The sequence below is a fragment of the Porites lutea genome, chromosome 4, assembly GCF_958299795.1.
Source record: "Porites lutea chromosome 4, jaPorLute2.1, whole genome shotgun sequence".
Classification (NCBI taxonomy): domain Eukaryota; kingdom Metazoa; phylum Cnidaria; class Anthozoa; order Scleractinia; family Poritidae; genus Porites; species Porites lutea.
The window spans coordinates 4974794-4994479 of NC_133204.1; the positions used below are offsets into that span (position 1 = coordinate 4974794).

At 39.0% G+C, this 19686-nt stretch overlaps 1 protein-coding gene across 1 annotated transcript in view; it reads right to left on the bottom strand.

Annotated features, from left to right (window-relative positions):
• Positions 1–11371: 11371 nt before the first annotated feature.
• Positions 11372–19686, bottom strand: part of LOC140935380 (methanethiol oxidase-like) — a 62945-nt gene continuing 54630 nt past the window's right edge. Inside the window, exons 9-11 of the mRNA XM_073384928.1 lie at positions 14015–14136; positions 12690–12901; positions 11372–12082 (exon numbers count right to left, since the gene is read on the bottom strand). Of these exons, the coding sequence (XP_073241029.1) occupies positions 11920–12082; positions 12690–12901; positions 14015–14136 (497 nt within the window). The 3' untranslated portion in view covers positions 11372–11919. The remainder of the gene's footprint in view (positions 12083–12689; positions 12902–14014; positions 14137–19686) is intronic.

A 19686-nucleotide genomic window follows, 5' to 3' on the forward strand; every position in this document is an offset into this window, starting at 1 on the left:
AGGGAGACAGGAGCTCCCAGACTGATACTTCAGTCAATAATAGATTAAACTTACTTTTAAAAAGTAGATAAACTGGGATTCCAATCCAGCAAGCAAGGGAGACAGCAGCTCCCTGGACTTATACTTCAGTCAATAATAGATGAAACATACTATTAAAAGTAGATAAACTGGGATTCCAACCCAGCAAGCAAGGGAGACGGGAGCTCCCTGGACTTATACTTTAGTCAATTATAGATGAAACTTAGTATTAAAACTAGATAAACTGGGATTCCAACCCAGCAAGCAAGGGAGACAGGAGCTCCCGGACTGATACTTCAGTCAATAATAGATGAAACTTACTATTAAAACTAGATATACTGGGATTCCAACCCAGCAAGCAGGGGAGACAGGAGCTCCCTGGACTGATACTTCAGTCAATAATAGATGAAACTTACTATTAAATATTGATAAACTGGGATTCCAACCCAACAAGCAAGGGAGACAGGAGCTCCCTGGACTGATACTTCAGTCAATAATAGATGAAACTTACTATTAAATATTGATAAACTGGGATTCCAACCCAACAAGCAAGGGAGACAGGAGCTCCCTGGACTGATACTTCAGTCAATAATAGATGAAACTTACTATTAAATATTGATAAACTGGGATTCCAACCCAGCAAGCAAGGGAGACAGGAGCTCCCTGGACTGATACTTCAGTCAATAATAGATAAAACTTACTTTCAAAACTAGATAAACTGGGATTCCAACCCAGCAAGCAAGGGAGACAGGAGCTCCCTGGACTGATACTTCAGTCAATAATAGATAAAACTTACTTTCAAAACTAGATAAACTGGGATTCCAACCCAGCAAGCAAGGGAGACAGGAGCTCCCAGACTGATACTTCAGTCAATAATAGATGAAACTTACTATTAAAACTAGATAAACTTTGTTCCAACCCAGCAAGCAAGGGAGACAGGAGCTCCCGGACTGATACTTCAGTCAATAATAGATAAAACTTACTATTAAATATTGATAAACTGGGATTCCAACCCAGCAAGCAAGGGAGACAGGAGCTCCCTGGACTGATACTTCAGTCAATAATAGATAAAACTTACTTTCAAAACTAGATAAACTGGGATTCCAACCCAGCAAGCAAGGGAGACAGGAGCTCCCAGACTGATACTTCAGTCAATAATAGATGAAACGTACTATTAAAACTAGATAAACTTTGTTCCAACCCAGCAAGCAAGGGAGACAGGAGCTCCCGGACTGATACTTCAGTCAACAATAGAAGAAACTTACTATTAAAACTAGATAAACTGGGATTCCAACCCAGCAAGCAAGGGAGACATGAGCTCCCGGACTGATACTTCAGTCAATAATAGATAAAACTTACTATTAAAACTAGATAAACTGGGATTCCAACCCAGCAAGCAAGGGAGACAGGAGCTCCCGGACTGATACTTCAGTCAATAATAGATTAAACTTACTTTTAAAAAGTAGATAAACTGGGATTCCAATCCAGCAAGCAAGGGAGACAGCAGCTCCCTGGACTTATACTTCAGTCAATAATAGATGAAACATACTATTAAAAGTAGATAAACTGGGATTCCAACCCAGCAAGCAAGGGAGACGGGAGCTCCCTGGACTTATACTTTAGTCAATAATAGATGAAACTTAGTATTAAAACTAGATAAACTGGGATTCCAACCCAGCAAGCAAGGGAGACAGGAACTCCCTGGACTGATACTTCAGTCAATAATAGATGAAACTTACTATTAAAACTAGATAAACTGGGATTCCAACCCAGCAAGCAAGGGAGACCAGGAGCTTTCGGACAGACACTTCAGTCAATAATAGATGAAACTTACCATTTAAACTAGATAAACTGGGATTCCAACCCAGCAAGTAAGGGAGACAGGAGCGTCCGGACTGATACTTCAGTCAATAATAGATGAAAGTTACTATTAAAACTAGATTAACTGGGATTCCAACCCAGCAAGCAAGGGAGACAGGAGCTCGCTGGACTGATACTTCAGTCATTAATAGATGAAACTTCCTATTAAAACTATAAAAAGATAATAACTGTAATGATTCAAATTGTATATTTCACTTAGTAAACATAGATTTGAACCTTGAAATTATTTAAGTGCTTGACTCTCCACTGTTATATCTTTGCAGGTTATAAGAAGGCTTTTGCTGGACGCTTTATATATATCTAAGTGGAGACGTCGGAAATGAATTTATTGTATTTATAGTGTAACTTTACGATTTTTCGCAGTTGTTGTTACAGGGAAAATGCTGTTTGAGGGTTCAGTGAGGGTGGACTTGTCTTTATTGATATGAAAAATATCTGCTGATGGTCAGATATTTTTAGTGGGCGTTAAACTTCATTTCTTATCTATATCCCTTATCGTTGCAAATCAAAATAGGTTGTATTAGTTCAATTTAAGTCTGTTGGTAACATCCTCTAAGCGCTTGTTTCTTTTTCTTTAGCTTTTTTATTTTCTAGATTGAATCTACCTGGTTATTTTTGTTCATCACGTGGGGAGGCGTTTTCTACGCTTCAGGTATAATGGATATGTTTCTTTGCATTAATCTCCGGTTTTCTTCTTAGGCCTACATATCGAGCACCACGAGGAGCTCGAGGAGTTCGGATTGATATACTCTAGAATAAGAGCACAACATCGTATGAGTAGTACCCGGCGTCGTTTGCTAGTGAGGGAATAGAGAACAAAGAAGTGGACGACTGAAATGAACTCATTTATCCCTATTGCAAACGGGAACCAGTAACATAAGTTTCTTATATGTGCTTATTGCAAAAAGTACGGTTAAACCCGAAAATGGTGTTGGGTGTGGCAGAAGTACCTGAATTTTTTATCATTGAGATGCTTTATTTATATTTTGTTAACAGACATTTACTTTGGTCGTTATATTTACTGAGTTCAGGTTCTTTTTCAAATCATACTTTTATAGTTTACAAAGACTGGAAAATCGTCATCTGGTGGAACCTGTACTACCTGATGAAACAACACCAACAATGAAAGGTACGTTATCTCTTGAAAAGAATTGGATAGCCCCAGTTTTTACAACTGAGTTCGAGAAGGGGCGGTCCACAAAAGAGCGGGCTGTTAGACTGTAAATCACTTAAATAACTAACCAACGCGAAAAATAAGAGCACAAAATAACCAATATTCAAATTTCTCCATTTCTACAGTCTACTGATAAACATTGCACTTTCTTCTGTTTTAGGACGTGTTTCTCAAGTTCATCAGAAGAGGTGCCTGCGTCTTACAATACAGCCAAAGCGAAGACGTAGCGATCAAGATGAAATACGCTAGAAACTTAATCTAATAATTTTTTTCCAGTAATATAAAACCTAAATAAAACTTTGTAGAATTCTGCTACAGTAGCAGTCAACGTTTTCGAAGGAGGACTTTCCTTCTTACGAAAACGACTGCTACTGGGCAACGATAGCTTTTTTTTGTTCCGAAATTATTAAGGATAGGTCTATATCTTTAATGTTGATCGAGAAATATGATGGGCTCTCGCCAACCTTTGGGGCAGTGTTGGTAACTTGCGAGTACTATTGTCGGCTTCTTCGGCTTTCGTTAATCTTCGTGTTCCTGAACGCTTAAATGACTGTAATGAACACTCTCGCCATTTTTGGAGGGGTACTTTCGGTAACTTTCGACCATTCTCGTTGACTACTTCGACTTGCGTTAATCTTCATATACTAAACCTACCATAACTTCGAACACACACTATGGTAAACGCTTAAATGCCTTTACAAAATTGCGTTCAGTGAAACTCTCCCCATCTATCGGGGATACTTTTGACCACTATCATCAAATCTTCATTTTTTACTTAACATTTCTACGAACCGGCGCTATCGTAAATGGCTATATGCCTTTGTCAAAATGAATACTCTTGCCATCTTTTTGCGGTACTTTCGGTGACTTTCGACCACTATCATTGACTACTTCGACTTGCGTCAATCTTCATAGAGACTTATGCCATTACTTCGAACGCGCGCTATCGCCAACTTCTGAACACTATAATGTTAATGAACACCCTCCCAATCTTTCGGGGTACTTTCAGTAACTTTCGACCACTATCGTCGACTACTTCGACTTGTGTCAATCTTCATAGAGACTTATACTTCGAACGCGCGCTATCGCCAACTTGAGAACACTATAATGTTAATGGACACTCTCGCAATCCTTCGGGGTACTTTCGGTAACTTTCGACCACTATCGTTGACTACTTCGACTTGCGCTAATCTTCATAGAGACTTATACTTCGAACGCGCGCTATCGCCAACTTGAGAACACTATAATGTTAATGGACACTCTCGCAATCTTTCGGGGTACTTTCGGTAACTTTCGACCACTATCGTTGACTACTCCAGCTTGCGTTAATCTCCATTGTAAACTTATTACTGATTACTTCGAACGCGCGCTATAGCAAACACTTAAATGTCTTTGCGAGCCTAGCGCAAACCCGACCTCCTGTAAATCTAAAAAGGGCCTCTCGCTCTCACCATGATGTTGTAAACCAAATTTTTACCGACTTGTTTAATGGTGTATCTTCTTTTTAACACTATGTATTTACATGAATGTTTTTGCGCTCTTGTTAACCTTCCGTCACCGTTATCAATTGTTTGATGCTTTGTTATGTATAGGCGGTACTTTCGGTAACTTTCGACCACTATCATTGACTACTTCGACTTGCGTCAATCTTCAAAGACACTTACCATTACTTCGAACGCACGCTATCGCCAACTTGTGAACATTGTAATTTTAATGGACACCCTCGCAATCCTTCGGGGTACTTTCGGTAACTTCCGACCACTATCACTGACTACTTCGACTTACGTCAATCTTCATAGAGACTTGTACTATAACTTGGAACACGCGCTATCGCCAACTTGTAAACACTATAATGTTAATGAACACCCTCCCAATCTTTCGGGGTACTTTCAGTAACTTTCGGCCACTATCGTTGACTACTTCGACTTGCGTTAATCTTCACAGATACTTATAGCACTACTTCGAACGCGCGCTATCGCCAATTTGTGAAAACTATAATATTAATGGACACTCTCGCAATCCTTTGGGGTACTTTCGGTAACTTCCGACCACTATCACTGACTACTTCGACTTGCGTCAATCTTCATAGAGACTTACCATTACTTCGAACGCGCGCTATCTCCAACTTGTGAACACTACAATGTTAATGAACACCCTGCCAATCTTTCGGGGTACTTTCAGTAACTTTCGACCACTATCGTTGACTACTTCGACTTGCGTCAATCTTCATAGAGACTTATACTTCGAACGCGCGCTATCGCCAACTTGAGAACACTATAATGTTAATGGACACTCTCGCAATCCTTCGGGGTACTTTCGGTAACTTTCGAGCACTATCGTTGACTACTTCGACTTGTGTCAATCTTCATAGAGACTTATACTTCGAACGCGCGCTATCGCCAACTTGAGAACACTATAATGTTAATGGACACTCTCGCAATCCTTCGGGGTACTTTCAGTAACTTTCGACCACTATCGTTGACTACTTTGGCTCGCGTTAATCTCCATTATAAACTTACTACTGTTTACTTCTAACGCGCGCTATAGCAAACACTTAAATGTCTTTGCGAGCTTCGCGCAAAACGAACCTCCTGTAAATCTAAAAAGGGCCTCCAGCTGTCACCGTGATGTTGTAAACCAAATTTTTACCGACTTGTTTAATGGTGTATCTTCTTTTTAACACTATGTATTTACATGAATGTTTTTGCGCTCTTGTTAACCTTCCGTCACCGTTATCAATTGTTTGATGCTTTGTTATGTATAGGCGGTACTTTCGGTAACTTTCGACCACTATCATTGACTACTTCGACTTGCGTCAATCTTCAAAGACACTTACCATTACTTCGAACGCACGCTATCGCCAACTTGTGAACATTGTAATTTTAATGGACACCCTCGCAATCCTTCGGGGTACTTTCGGTAACTTCCGACCACTATCACTGACTACTTCGACTTGCGTCAATCTTCATAGAGACTTATACTATAACTTGGAACACGCGCTATCGCCAACTTGTAAACACTATAATGTTAATGAACACCCTCCCAATCTTTCGGGGTACTTTCAGTAACTTTCGGCCACTATCGTTGACTACTTCGACTTGCGTTAATCTTCACAGATACTTATAGCACTACTTCGAACGCGCGCTATCGCCAATTTGTGAACACTATAATATTAATGGACACTCTCGCAATCCTTCGGGGTACTTTCGGTAACTTTCGACCACTATCGTTGACTACTCCGGCTTGCGTTAATCTCCATTATAAACTTACTACTGATTACTTCGAACGCGCGCTAAAGCAAACACTTAAATGTCTTTGCGAGCTTCGCGCAAAACCGACCTCCTGTAAATCTGAAAAGGGCCTCTCGCTCTCACCATGATGTTGTAAACCAAATTTTTACCGACTTGTTTAGTGGTGTATCTTCTGTTTTACACTATGTATTGACATGAATGTTTTTGCGCTCTTGTTAACCTTCCGTCACCGTTATCAATTGTTTTATGCTTTGTTATATATAGGCGGTACTTTCGGTAACTTTCGACCACTATCATTGACTACTTCGACTTGCGTCAATCTTCAAAGACACTTACCATTACTTCGAACGCACGCTATCGCCAACTTGTGAACATTGTAATGTTAATGAACACCCTCGCAATCCTTTGGGGTACTTTCGGTAACTTCCGACCACTATCACTGACTACTTCGACTTGCGTCAATCTTCATAGAGACTTACCATTACTTCGAACGCGCGCTATCTCCAACTTGTGAACACTACAATGTTAATGAACACCCTGCCAATCTTTCGGGGTACTTTCAGTAACTTTCGACCACTATCGTTGACTACTTCGACTTGCGTCAATCTTCATAGAGACTTATACCATTACTTGGAACGCGCGCTATCGCCAACTTGTAAACACAATAATGTTAATGAACACCCTCCCAATCTTTCGGGGTACTTTCAGTAACTTTCGACCACTATCGTTGACTACTTTGGCTCGCGTTAATCTCCATTATAAACTTATACTACTGTTTACTTCTAACGCGCGCTATAGCAACCACTTAAATGTCTTTGCGAGCTTCGCGCAAAACGAACCTCCTGTAAATCTGAAAAGGGCCTCCAGCTGTCACCGTGATGTTGTAAACCAAATTTTTACCGACTTGTTTAATGGTGTATCTTCTTTTTAACACTATGTATTTACATGAATGTTTTTGCGCTCTTGTTAACCTTCCGTCACCGTTATCAATTGTTTGATGCTTTGTTATGTATAGGCGGTACTTTCGGTAACTTTCGACCACTATCATTGACTACTTCGACTTGCGTCAATCTTCAAAGACACTTACCATTACTTCGAACGCACTCTATCGCCGACTTGTAAACATTGTAATGTTAATGAACACCCTCGCAATCCTTCGGGGTACTTTCGGTAACTTCCGACCACTATCACTGACTACTTCGACTTGCGTCAATCTTCATAGAGAGTTATACCATTACTTCGAACGCGCGCTATCGCCAACTTGTAAACACTGTAATGTTAATGAACACCCTGCCAATCTTTCGGGGTACTTTCAGTAACTTTCGACCACTATCGTTGACTACTTCGACTTGCGTTAATTTTCATAGAGACTTATACCACTACTTCGAACGCGCGCTGTCGCCAATTTGTGAACACTATAATGTTAATGGACACTCTCGCAATCCTTCGGGGTACTTTCGGTAACTTTCGACCACTATCGTTGACTACTCCGGCTTGCGTTAATCTCCATTATAAACTTACTACTGATTACTTCGAACGCGCGCTATAGCAAACACTTAAATGTCTTTGCAAGCTTCGCGCAAAACCGACCTCCTGTAAATCTAAAAAGGGCCTCTAGCTGTCACCATGATGTTGTAAACCAAATTTTTACCGACTTGTTTAATGGTGTATCTTCTTTTTAACACTATGTATTTACATGAATGTTTTTGCGCTCTTGTTAACCTATCGTCACCGTTATCAATTATTTTATGCTTTGTTATGTATAGAGTGCTTTATTTCCATGACTAATACGCCCTTTCGATCGCGCGATTCCATACACTTGCCGAACGTGCATCAACCCTCGTTAACTTAGTGTTACCCGATCTTGTAACTTTTTATTCTCGATCCTCAACTGTGGTCTTGGTTGCCTCGAGGGTAGAGGGTAGAGATTTGCTGTGCGTTTAACGTGAATGAGATTTGGTTAATGTACACAACGTTATACATAATAAGCCCAATATTTAATGTAAAGGGGTTGATAATGGATAAGCCACATAAAGAATGTGGAATAGTGGGTTGTAAGCTATTGATTCTAAAAACTTATACCAAGGTGCAACTGTTGACTTAATAAAGGGATTGACTTTTAAATAAACTGTAGTGATAAACCGGTGGGAAAATTAAATAACAATTGTTTTAATCTGAAATTAAGCTGGTAAAATAATTTTACCACAGTAATGAGAATTAAAAGCTTGCGTCTCGAGCGCTATCCATTTTGTGCCTGCAGCTGTCTAAGAAAAAAAAAATGAGAGAGCTGAGAAATAGATGGTTCACTCGATTGAAGCTTATTGTTCTGGTTTGCTTTCGAACCACAATGGCTTTATGCGGTTTTAATTCAATAGCTCCTCTAGATCTCGTTACTATCGAATTTCGCGTCCGCTCACTAACGTCTTCTTCGGCCTTCATGTTCGCTCCGAAACCAGATCCAGTTCGCCTCGAAAGCAATGCAAGCGCATGGAATTCTTATGATATGCAGTTACAATGTTTTAATATTAACTCACAACGGTTTAACTCCAGATTAGGCAGCTGGTAATCAGCATCTCGCCTTTTCTCGTTATTAAAGTATCATTGCTTCTCTCAGTCTTCTTATTTCCTTATTTCCTTGGAAATCATCCCAAACAATGCACGTTCTTAAGGGGGGGAGGTAAGGGGGAGGTTTTTGATAAACGCTGTCTGAACTGTTTACCTGAATTGCTTCAAAAATTAACATCATTTTAGATTTATTGCAAAGTAGATATAACTCGGTTAAGTTGACAACTTTGTATTTAATATTATCTATCCAATACTGTATGTTTAACAATTCCTATCTTAAATTGTAATAACATTAAAATTGTAATGATTGTGTTAGCGTCAGTAATACTTTGTCTAATAATGTATTAGTTTGTGTATGCTTTGAATATAGTTCGTGCAAGCAAATATGAACCTGAGTTTCAGATAAAGATAATTAAACCAAATATCTTCTGCTACTTTTGAATTTGTCACCCCTGTTCTGGTTGCCTTCGTTCACTTTTATCTGGGAAACGCGAGAATAACTGGGAAAAACTGCCCTATTGCAATGGTGGCGTAAAAACTGAACATGCTGGTATTTCTTTGTCCTCTCGGATAACTCCGCCTAGACATTCAAATGTTGAATACGCTGCGTCCACGTCGTCTGTGCAAGCCTCATAGATAGGTCGAATTACGCCCCCTTTTCAAAAAAGCGCACAATTTCGAATTCCCCCCACCCCCCGCAACTTAACAGCACGCGTTTTCCTCATTCTAACACAAAGGTATTGACCCAACTGTGGAAAATGAACCATTAGGGGACATAACGCGATCGGATGTTAACGGCGTGGCCGCCAATAACAATACGGAAAGTGGCACGACTCACAATGATGTTTTAAACATTTCCACCCTATATATTATTTAAGAAGCGACAGGGCACTAGGCAATTCTATCCTTCGAAATTTATTCAAGTGAGGGCCAAAACCAGGCCCAAAGCAAACAAATACCAACACAATTTTATTGCACGTACAAACACATACTGGAACTCTTTACCAAACGGTGCAGGTAAAAGCAGTCTGTGGAGGCATTGAAAATGGCCATCAAGTACCATCTTCAAATTAGAATTAGCAGAGGCGTAACTACCTGTGCGCAAAATATGCACCTGGGTACCTAAAAAAGTCGACACATGGTCGAGGGTAAAGAATAAAATATAATAAGTATTATAAAAAAGTGAGGAAAAACAAAATCAAATGACAGGAGCTATTATTATTTTAAAAAGCACAGTTTCCCGTTATTCATTTAAAACTGCTTGTCTCTTAGCGGTTAAAAATATTTTTCTAAAACAAAGGAATGCTTCATTTGTGGCCCGAGACAAGAATGGTAAATGTAGAGAAAAAGCGGGAAAATACCGCCAAGATAGCACGCTCTGTATAGGACACCATGACGTCAAAGTATTGCGCAAATTAAAACAAAGTGGCAAAAAGTGGGAAAAAGTTCAGTCATTTGCAAACAAAAATCGGAGATACCAACTTAAGAACTTTAAGTCAATGAATCCAATAAGGCGACAAAGAATTTTACGACCGTCATTTCATAAACAGAAAAAAACGCTTGGGCTTACAACGTAACCTCATCTTTAATCAAGTTATTAAAAATAGTTGGGTTTTTGAGGTAGTGGTGGTGGTGGTGGGGGGGGGGGGGGCGGGAGAGAATGCAGAAAAAGTTGCGTACCTCTGGAAAAATCCTGGCATAACATATCTCTTTATAAAAGCAAAAAAAGTATGTTCTCTTGAACAATTTCTTTCGGCAAAATAAGGCGTCTTAGGTTAGAAAAATCAAGAGAGTTTGTGGAGTCATAAGCGACGAACTTGTTGAGCCGGGAGCCCTACATGTGGCTGAATACCCTCGGTAAAGGAACCCAGCACTGAAGACCCAGGGATAAATAAGACTAAGGAAAGGCGCGGAAAAGAAAAGTCAGAGAGGTCGATTCGAAAAAGACTGCTTCTTAGTTACCAGCAAGAGTCAGATGAAGTAATAAAACTGATATAAATTGAACTAGTTGGTGTAGTTAGTGGTCTCTTTTCTCGCGTAAATGAGCGGCAAAGGCGCGAGCGAAGCGCAGGCAAACGAGCGGCAAAAGAAGTATCCGCCGAATTCTCTTCCTGGCTTCACCCGCTCATTTACCCACTCGAAAAACAAAAGTGCCAGCAACGCAGGCTAAATCTGAACCGGAAAGACCGATCTGTTTGCTCCTTTAGCGCTGGAATTACAAACTTTTTTGTTCAGATGCTATGAAAAGTTGTAACTCCGGGCGAGAGAGGTGAAGTGGTAACAGCTGCCCTAACGGATAAACATCTGAGCATCAGGAAGGAATAAAGAAAGAAAAAAATAACCGTGAAATGAACGTTTGGGTTAATTCAGGATACAGGCTCTGCGAAAATTTTGAACTATGCAAACTGTGTTGTACTTTCTTAACAATTGAATACGCGGTGACCATGTAATCAGCTAACTGAATAAACAACCGAGCCAGGAGTTTCTGTTAATATTTATTGCGAGTGCCTTATTTTCAGCTAACAACCTAGGAGTAGAACATCATTTAGTCTTCTCCTTCTTGATCGTCAAAATCAAGCAAATAAGAAAGACTCTGCTGGCAGGTTAATTGTTCTATAGAATCCTGCCAGGGAATGGGCTGAATTGTTTAAAAAGATAACCTACTCCTTCACTCTAGTACTATTTTAAATATAAAGAATTGGAATTTCTGAACTTTTTTCCTTTATTGATTAAAAAGTGATAAAAAACGAGTACACACTTAAAGTACAATTGAGGGTAAAATGTTACCCAACAATATAGAGTATAAAATTCTAATTATACACTGTCGCAACACGTACAATACGAGCTCGGAAAGAAGCTACTAAAACCGGCGTATCAGAACACAGTGCGAAAACTGAAATCACTGAAAGGTTATACGTTGGCCGTTACATAGTTCTTGGTTTGCTTTAAACCGTACAAATGAATTTTGGCTATACAATTCGGTTATATAATGAAAGAATTCCATACTGTGGAGGGAACAAGACATAGACTTTACAGCCATATGTCAGAGGAACAGTCTCCTCCCGGATATCGCACTTCATGTGCAAGGGCGGGTCCATCGGGTTCCTCTCCAAAATCAACGCAGAAATCAGGATTTAACTTGAGACCACCATTCACTGTATCAACGTCCACTTGAAGCAACACGCTACCTTTCCTGCGAAGAAAAGCGTACGAGAAAAAAAATACTACAGTCAATCATCTCCACATCTGTCAACTTGGAGAGAGAAGTAAGAGGCCGTTCTGAAATGATGGCCGTTGAATCGGACTGGTTTATGAGGAGGTAGAAGCTTAATCTGACGGCAATTCTAGAATGGAAGGGTATTTTTGAGAAAATACGAAAATACTCAAGGCGTTGACAATAGGAAAGTCATCATAGGGTCAATAAGTTAGCACAAAGACTCTCCACACGACGTTCAGTTAAACTTTTTAGTACATTTCTTTGCCATTACTGCACGACTTCGACATAGATCGCCTATTATAATTTATGGAGGAAGTGAGCAAACGACAACGAATTTTTCTCTCTCTTTCTGAACTTGAATAGTCAGGAATTCAGCTCCAAGAGAGTTCGACTACATTTGACAAGGTAAGCAAGTTGGAAAAATCGCGCTGAATCTTGAAATTAAAGAACGCCGAGTTTTCCCTACTTTTAAGTCGTTGTCGTGTGATTACGTCCGCAGTCCATAAAACCAGACTTCCGAGGAAGTAAATAATTCAGTATTTTTTTTATCTTTTCTTATCAATGAAAATGCTGACTGCCTTACTTGGAGAGGCTGGGATAAAACTGGTTGTCCCATACACTGTACAGCGATGTTGTAAAGTATAATCGCTTTCCGTCCAGACTGAGCTGCAACATCTGTGGCCCACCCTCGACTCTCGTTCCCTTCACGTAGCACGGGTCAGGCTGTTCACTTAATTCACTATCCTCGATCACTTTCACCGAGCCATCTTTGGTTATACTACCACCAACGAAGACCTAAGACAGAAAAAGATCACATGTTAATGATTATAATGATCATAAAGGAATTTGATTTGTCTCCTATGTTTCACAAAAATTACGCGCGCGATCAGCTGGTTTTACGTAGTTTTAGAAAAAAGCGTTTGATGGCAGGAAAGGAATAACCTAACAGGTGTTAAACATGAAAACGCCGGAGGAAGGGGGGGGGGTCCTAGTAATGGCCTAATGGGGATGAGTAGCTGGATGGGGTCCCATTTTCACGACTGGGTTGACTATAACGACCTATAACAAGGTTGCGTTTTCAACAGAGTTACTACTAGACTTCCTCAAAGTTCTTCGCTTCTCATTTCCGGTTCCGGTAACATAAAAAAACTACCACTCGCGCTTAGCGCTCGTGAAAAAAATTGAGCTCGACTTGTAGGCAAGTCTCAGTTACTACGAGAACGGGCTCTTTAATTTTCGGGATCATTCGGGGAAGAAAATTTCGGTTAGTGTGTTACGTAGGGATTTAATACTAGGCAGATTCACGGTTAAAAAGTTGTTACCTTATTTTGAGCTTTTGGTTTGATATTTGACAATCGGCTGGCAAAACATTCCGTTCTTGAGTTACTAAGTTGTGATTGCGAAATTACATTTGCTCAAAAGTGACTAAGATGTATAGCTGCGTAAGCAGAGGTAATTTAACCAGAGTTAAAAAGATGGACGAATAGTTCTGATAGTTTCCCCCCGAACAAAAAGCAAAAAGCTATGGTCAAGAAATTCAGTGTAAACGAGAAATTCAAGCATACAACGCAAATGTTTTTTTACTGTAATATATTGAATTTTATAAAATAATCTAGATAGTACGTGCGTCCTGATTGGTTAAAAACCTATGGTTTATTGTGCCGGTAAACTCATAGAAAACTTTAAGCTTTTCGAGTGTTCTCCCGACATCCCGCGTGGGTTATCACGCCGGTAAACCCATAGAAACTGTGATCTATTGCTTAAATATTTCATCATTTGTAGAATACACATGTCTAGCGCTTTCGTAATTAACATGTACCGGTAGTTATAATGTGTCCTTCCTGTGTTTCTCTACTTAAGTATTGTCTCGAGCCTTTATGAAAGCAGTTTAGAGAGTGACCGACCTACCTGGCCAACCAGTTTGGGATTCTTGGTGTCTGTTATATCATACTGTCTGAGGTCTCCATGAAGCCAGTTACCGAAATACAAATATTTGTCGTCCAGAGAGATAAGAATATCTGTTATCAGACCTGCAGAAAAACGCATGAAAAAAAAAACGTCATTGCAAGTCTCTGAGTTAGGAGTTACTCTATTAAAAAGAAAAAAGGAAGACGAACCCAGGTGTTCAACTGAATGGCTTTTTGGCTCAGATGAAAGGGGCTATGATATAGCTGTTTTTAAGTCAATTTTGTGCTTAAGTCAATACTGACTGCCTTTATACCTGTACAAAAAAAACTCCTGTAGATTTATGACGAAGATATCAAATCACTTTCACCATGCAGGAAGTACTAACCATTATATTTTTTTCTAGTGATTTTTGGGATCATTCTCAGCAGCTGGGCACAGAACCTTATACAAAACAGAACAGAATATAATATACAGCACCTTATATGTTTCAATTCACGAAATAAAGTCCTGTGCCCGGCTGCTGAGAATGATCCATTTTTTAAGTTTTTAAGGTGGAGATTTTTTTCTGTCACCTTGACATTCAGTCAATTTAAGTTCATCGGAAATTCATTTCTTTTTGTCGAAGATAAAAGATTTTAATATAAATGCACACGGCGGGGTTAACATCCCACGCACACATCACAAACAATTCATAATAACTAGGGTATCTAAAAGATAGTAATGCTGCGGCACATTCTGTTGATACTGGAATTAGTTAGGCAGTGAGACTTAAAAGAATCAAAAATGACATGGAATGTCCTATTTACATGTTGGAAAGTACTAGAATAATTACTATCAGTCTATAGAAAGAACTCGTGGGAACGTTGTTTAGAAAATGATCAAGTGGTTATCAACTCTGGTTTTCCCACAGTAAATGTAGGAAATAAAAGAAATTCAGATCGTTTATCCATATATTTAATATACGGTGCACAATATTTTCTCTGGAAACACAATATTTTTCTTGCTGTTTGTTGCACTTTATTAAGTAACAGTTATTTAGCTATATATTTATAGAAAACAACAACACAAAAAACGGGAAATAAAAGGAAGAAGGAATAAATAACTCAGTAGGATTCGAACCCGGCACCTTCGACTCGACGCGACTACACTTAACCACAACACCACAGAGACTGACTACGTAGTCTATAGGAAAAGTCTTTCATTTTATTCCTTTTCCATGAAACTTCCGCCGGCAAGATGATCGCCAGCCGCATTAACCGAGCTATTAACAGTGAAAAAACAATGTAAACGCATATTCCATGGCAATAAATGAATAAAAGAACATAATTATGCTTTTCAAAACGTCGATACACGTCCTCGTCTGCAACGTAGGACACAAAACATATGTTTTGTTATCTCGATCTCCGCAGTTATTTTGAAGCGAATATAATGGTCAAAATCACATCCATTTTCGGCTCATACAGTTTCTTAAGAATAGCATTGCATGACATTTTCTCACTTTCACATCACCTTCTAGCAAGCTGGGATTTGTATATCCCCCGTGTTGCGGAGTCGAAGAGCAAAAAAGGCTCTTGAATTGAAATCCAATCCCCAAGTAAACCATCGTACTCATCTGAAAGACTCCTGCGTGTCTTAAAATTTGGTAAGACCTCTAACCTTGCTGTAGAAAATTTGCCACAAAGAAAACTCTAAGTCTGAGCAGCAAATGATGCACTCTCACCCACCGAACTTTCGTTTTTATTTGAGTTGTTCGTGGCGCAATGTACTCTGGTTAAATGCAATGCATTGTGGTAAAAAGTGATGAATTCGAGAATTCGTCGCCCCTTATATATTTCTTTTAAATCCTGATTATGTTGCTGCTCGCTCCCTTCGGTCGCTCCGCAGCAAAAAGTTACATAAATCATTCTTTTCTATAATCATGGCAATCGTATAGATCACTTGATATGCGGTACGATTTCGTCATTAATTTAATTATGTATTAAAATTTGGTTGTGAAGGCTTTCACACAAAACATGTGTCAGCGATTCTAAGCCAGTTGCCACGACGTTAGTACAGATGTATGAAAAATGATTTGAAATCATTTTTAGATCGCGATTGGTTCGTTGTTTCAACCACGGCGTAAGAAGCTACCCTAGCTTCTTACGCCCTGGTTTCAACCAATAAACACATTATCCGGTTTTCGACAACGGATCAGTTTTAGGTCTGGAAAATCCAAACGGTCTGAGATAGAATATACTCTACCTCTCAGCAAATAATAAAGTCAATTCTCTATAACGTAAAAACCGTGTAGCTGTATATTGGATCGTCAACGATCGACCTCAACGATGTGACTACCGGATGTCGTCGCAAATTTCCTGTTTGCATTTGTTGAAGGCATTCATATTACTACAGTCTCCCGGTTCAAACGTTATGGGCTTTACAAGCCTTATAACTGAAGAATTACCTTAAAGTCAGGGCAAATCATTTTGGGCACTAAATATGAACTCTTGTTGAAAAACGAAAGACTCTTCGCAACTCATCTTTCCTCGGACTAAATTTGATTTGCAATTTAATACAACAATAATTGTTTTGATACATGGATTTTAAATGATATTACTGTTTTTTAACCAAACAGTTCTATCGGCAAACAGTTTGACAAACGAAGCGATGCGTTCATATACTGCACAGCGAACGTCAAAACTTTACATGATTATAATTCAAAGGAATATAGTAATTATAACCCTAACCCTAACCCTAACCCTAACCCTAACCCTGTCAACAACAACAGTCCTATTCAGGACTACGTTCACCCGGACAATCAAACTCAACCTACTTTTGAAATGACTCTTGGGTTCAAACCTTTCACAGTAATTATAATGTTTTTTCTTTTGTCGCTCGGCATTGCTTAAAGTTTTTTTTTTTTTGACGATCGTGGGGCCAATTTATTGCGGCTAGCAAAAACTTTAAAACACTAAAAACGATAAAAAGCTAAGATACAGAATTATGAGAATCGAACTTTAAGTCTAACCCTTAGCCTAAGTAACAATAATAATAATAATAATAATAATAATAATAACGGTTTAACATCAGTACATCCATGGTATGGCTCTTCGCCTGACATAAAATTAAAATAAGGAATTTAAAAGGAAAAAAAAATACATAAATCTGAATTATGAATTTGTAAAAAAAAGCTAGGTAATAAAAAGTAAAAATAATTAATACAAGACAAGACAAGACTAGCGAGTCGGAGTCAGAAGAATCAGAACGTTTCCATTTTCTTGCGACTCCGCTTACGACTCCTTCGCTTTCGTTCCGCTTATAATGTAGTGAAAACCAGATTGTCGGAGTCGGAAGCACGTTCCCACGCTTTGTCATCGGCTTAGTTCTTCCGCTTCTGCTTCCGACTCCGACAATCTGGGTTTCACTAGATCATAAGCGGAACGTAAGCGACGGAGTCGTAAGCGGAATCGGAACGCTATTTTCACTAGATCATAAGCTCTACGCTTCTGATTACGACTCCGACTCCGTCGCTAGTGAAAACCAGCCTTAAGGGACCTTTGCAGAGTAGAGGACCCGATACATCAACTTATTGGAACAGAATTTATTGCATGCGATTTCTAAGTTAAGACAAGTGTTGTGATAAGTTGTTACTGAAAAACTCAGTTAAAACCCGCGTCAACCCAAAAAGTGGTCGAAGTGGGGCTTTTACTGGGAAGCTTTGGTGGATTATTAGTCGTGGAGAGGCGACCAAACATGGGGGTTTTGTTGCCCTTAAGATTTTGCTTTTATCCTAACGACATACAAAATGTTTTTGTTCAGTTTCAATAAAAAATTAATGGTTTAATCTTTAAGCCTGACAAATCAGCAGGCAAAGCTTGTACATTCGGAACTATATCAAAATCCTGGCATACAGAATTTTGATAATCAACAAAAGTTCTCAAACTCATTAATAATTCATTAAGAAAATACAAAGGAAATTAATGTTTAATGAGTGTTTGGAAATCGGATGAAACACTGCTTAGTATTTGCATCCTTAATTTCTCCTTCAAAAATGATTTTGTTTGAGAAGAAATATCAAACATTCGACACAGTGTTTCATCACCAGATGAAACACCTCGAAGTTCGTCAAAAATACTCCGCTGCGCGTCGCATTTTCAACTCTCTTCTCGGTGTTTCATCTGGTGATGAAACACTGCATCTCATGTTTGATATATTACGTCAAACATGTAAAAAGCCATGGGAGTAACGAGATAATATTCCGACGTTTCTGCGACATTATGAAGCCATTATAAACGTTGAAAAGCAGTCTTAATTACTGATGCAAAGCTTTTCATTAACGAGGCAGTCAAATTGTCAATTTGTTCTAACTTGCATTTTTTCAGGGACGGCACCAGCGTGGTGTTTATCATATTTGCGCACGGAAGAAGATTTGCGTACTTTTGTGGCCATCAACTGTAACACCGATAAATGTAATAAAAGTCAATGATAAATGTAACACCCACCATAAATGTAATAAAAACCAACCATAAATGTAACAGAGTACCAACCATAAATGTAATCAAAAATTTTAACCATAAATGTACTAAGTATAGAAACTCGTCTGAAAGCAAGTTCGTTTCGTTATTTATGGGGCCAAGTGATGTCTAAGAGGTTCTTAAACGATTTCAAGAACCATTTTGTATGATTAACAAAAACTTTTTCCGGCTGTCAGTCTCTACACCTTTAAGTCTTGCAATTACCTGTGCGTTCCGCTTTCTAGACACCGAAAATTTTTATCATGTATAACCAAATAGATTTGCGAACAAATTTTATATACATTAGTGTACTTTATTTTTTTGCTTATTCGCTGCGCGAACACTAGAAATTAAACATACTTGAGCGTGTCCTTTTGCTGTGTTGGACTATTGCTACAGGCATTTTTCTTTTCATCATCCGGTCCAGTTTCATCCTGTTGAACGCGTTGCGCAAGATCTATGCACATATCAAACGACTTCCTAACGCCCGGCAAGCAATTCCGAAAGACAGTCAACTGCTAAATTTAATTTCCCGCCTCATAAAATGACTTCAAGTCTTTTTCAAAAGTAATGTATCAGCACCAGAGTGATGCCGTTCCCAGCTAACAGGACACTGAGGTTTGCAGTTGTTTCCCTCTGGCAAATAACACATTTTAACCAGTCAGTAGCTTGAGGCAGTGACCTGTTTCCTGCGTTTTCAAATTAACCCATTTCTTACTTCTTTTTTTAAACCGACAGTTTTCTCTCTTCTATAACTAAAATAGTTTCTTTTCTAGCTGCTCCGAGTCGCATGCACATCAGTTAAGATAATGCAAACTCTTACCATCCGAAGCAAAAAAAAAAAAAAGAAAAAGCATGTGCAGATAAATTCCAAATTACGACCTGCATTTTTTAAAGGCGAGGCTCTTTCGGAGAACAGAAAGGAAGACACAAAAGTCTCGTTTAGCAGTAATCCTTCCCGCCTCGTGACGTACAGCTTCTCGCTTATCGTGCAATAATATCACGTGACTGTGGGGGTCAGCTAAGTACTTTCCTACACATTTATATAATGAAGAGAGGAAAATAGCAATTCGCATCCCAATTTAAACATCTGTATTATTGAACCTTTATTTTTTGGTAAAACAAGCATTAAGTCTAAAAAAGAGCAAGAAAAACTATCTCGCGACGGTCTCGGGTCTT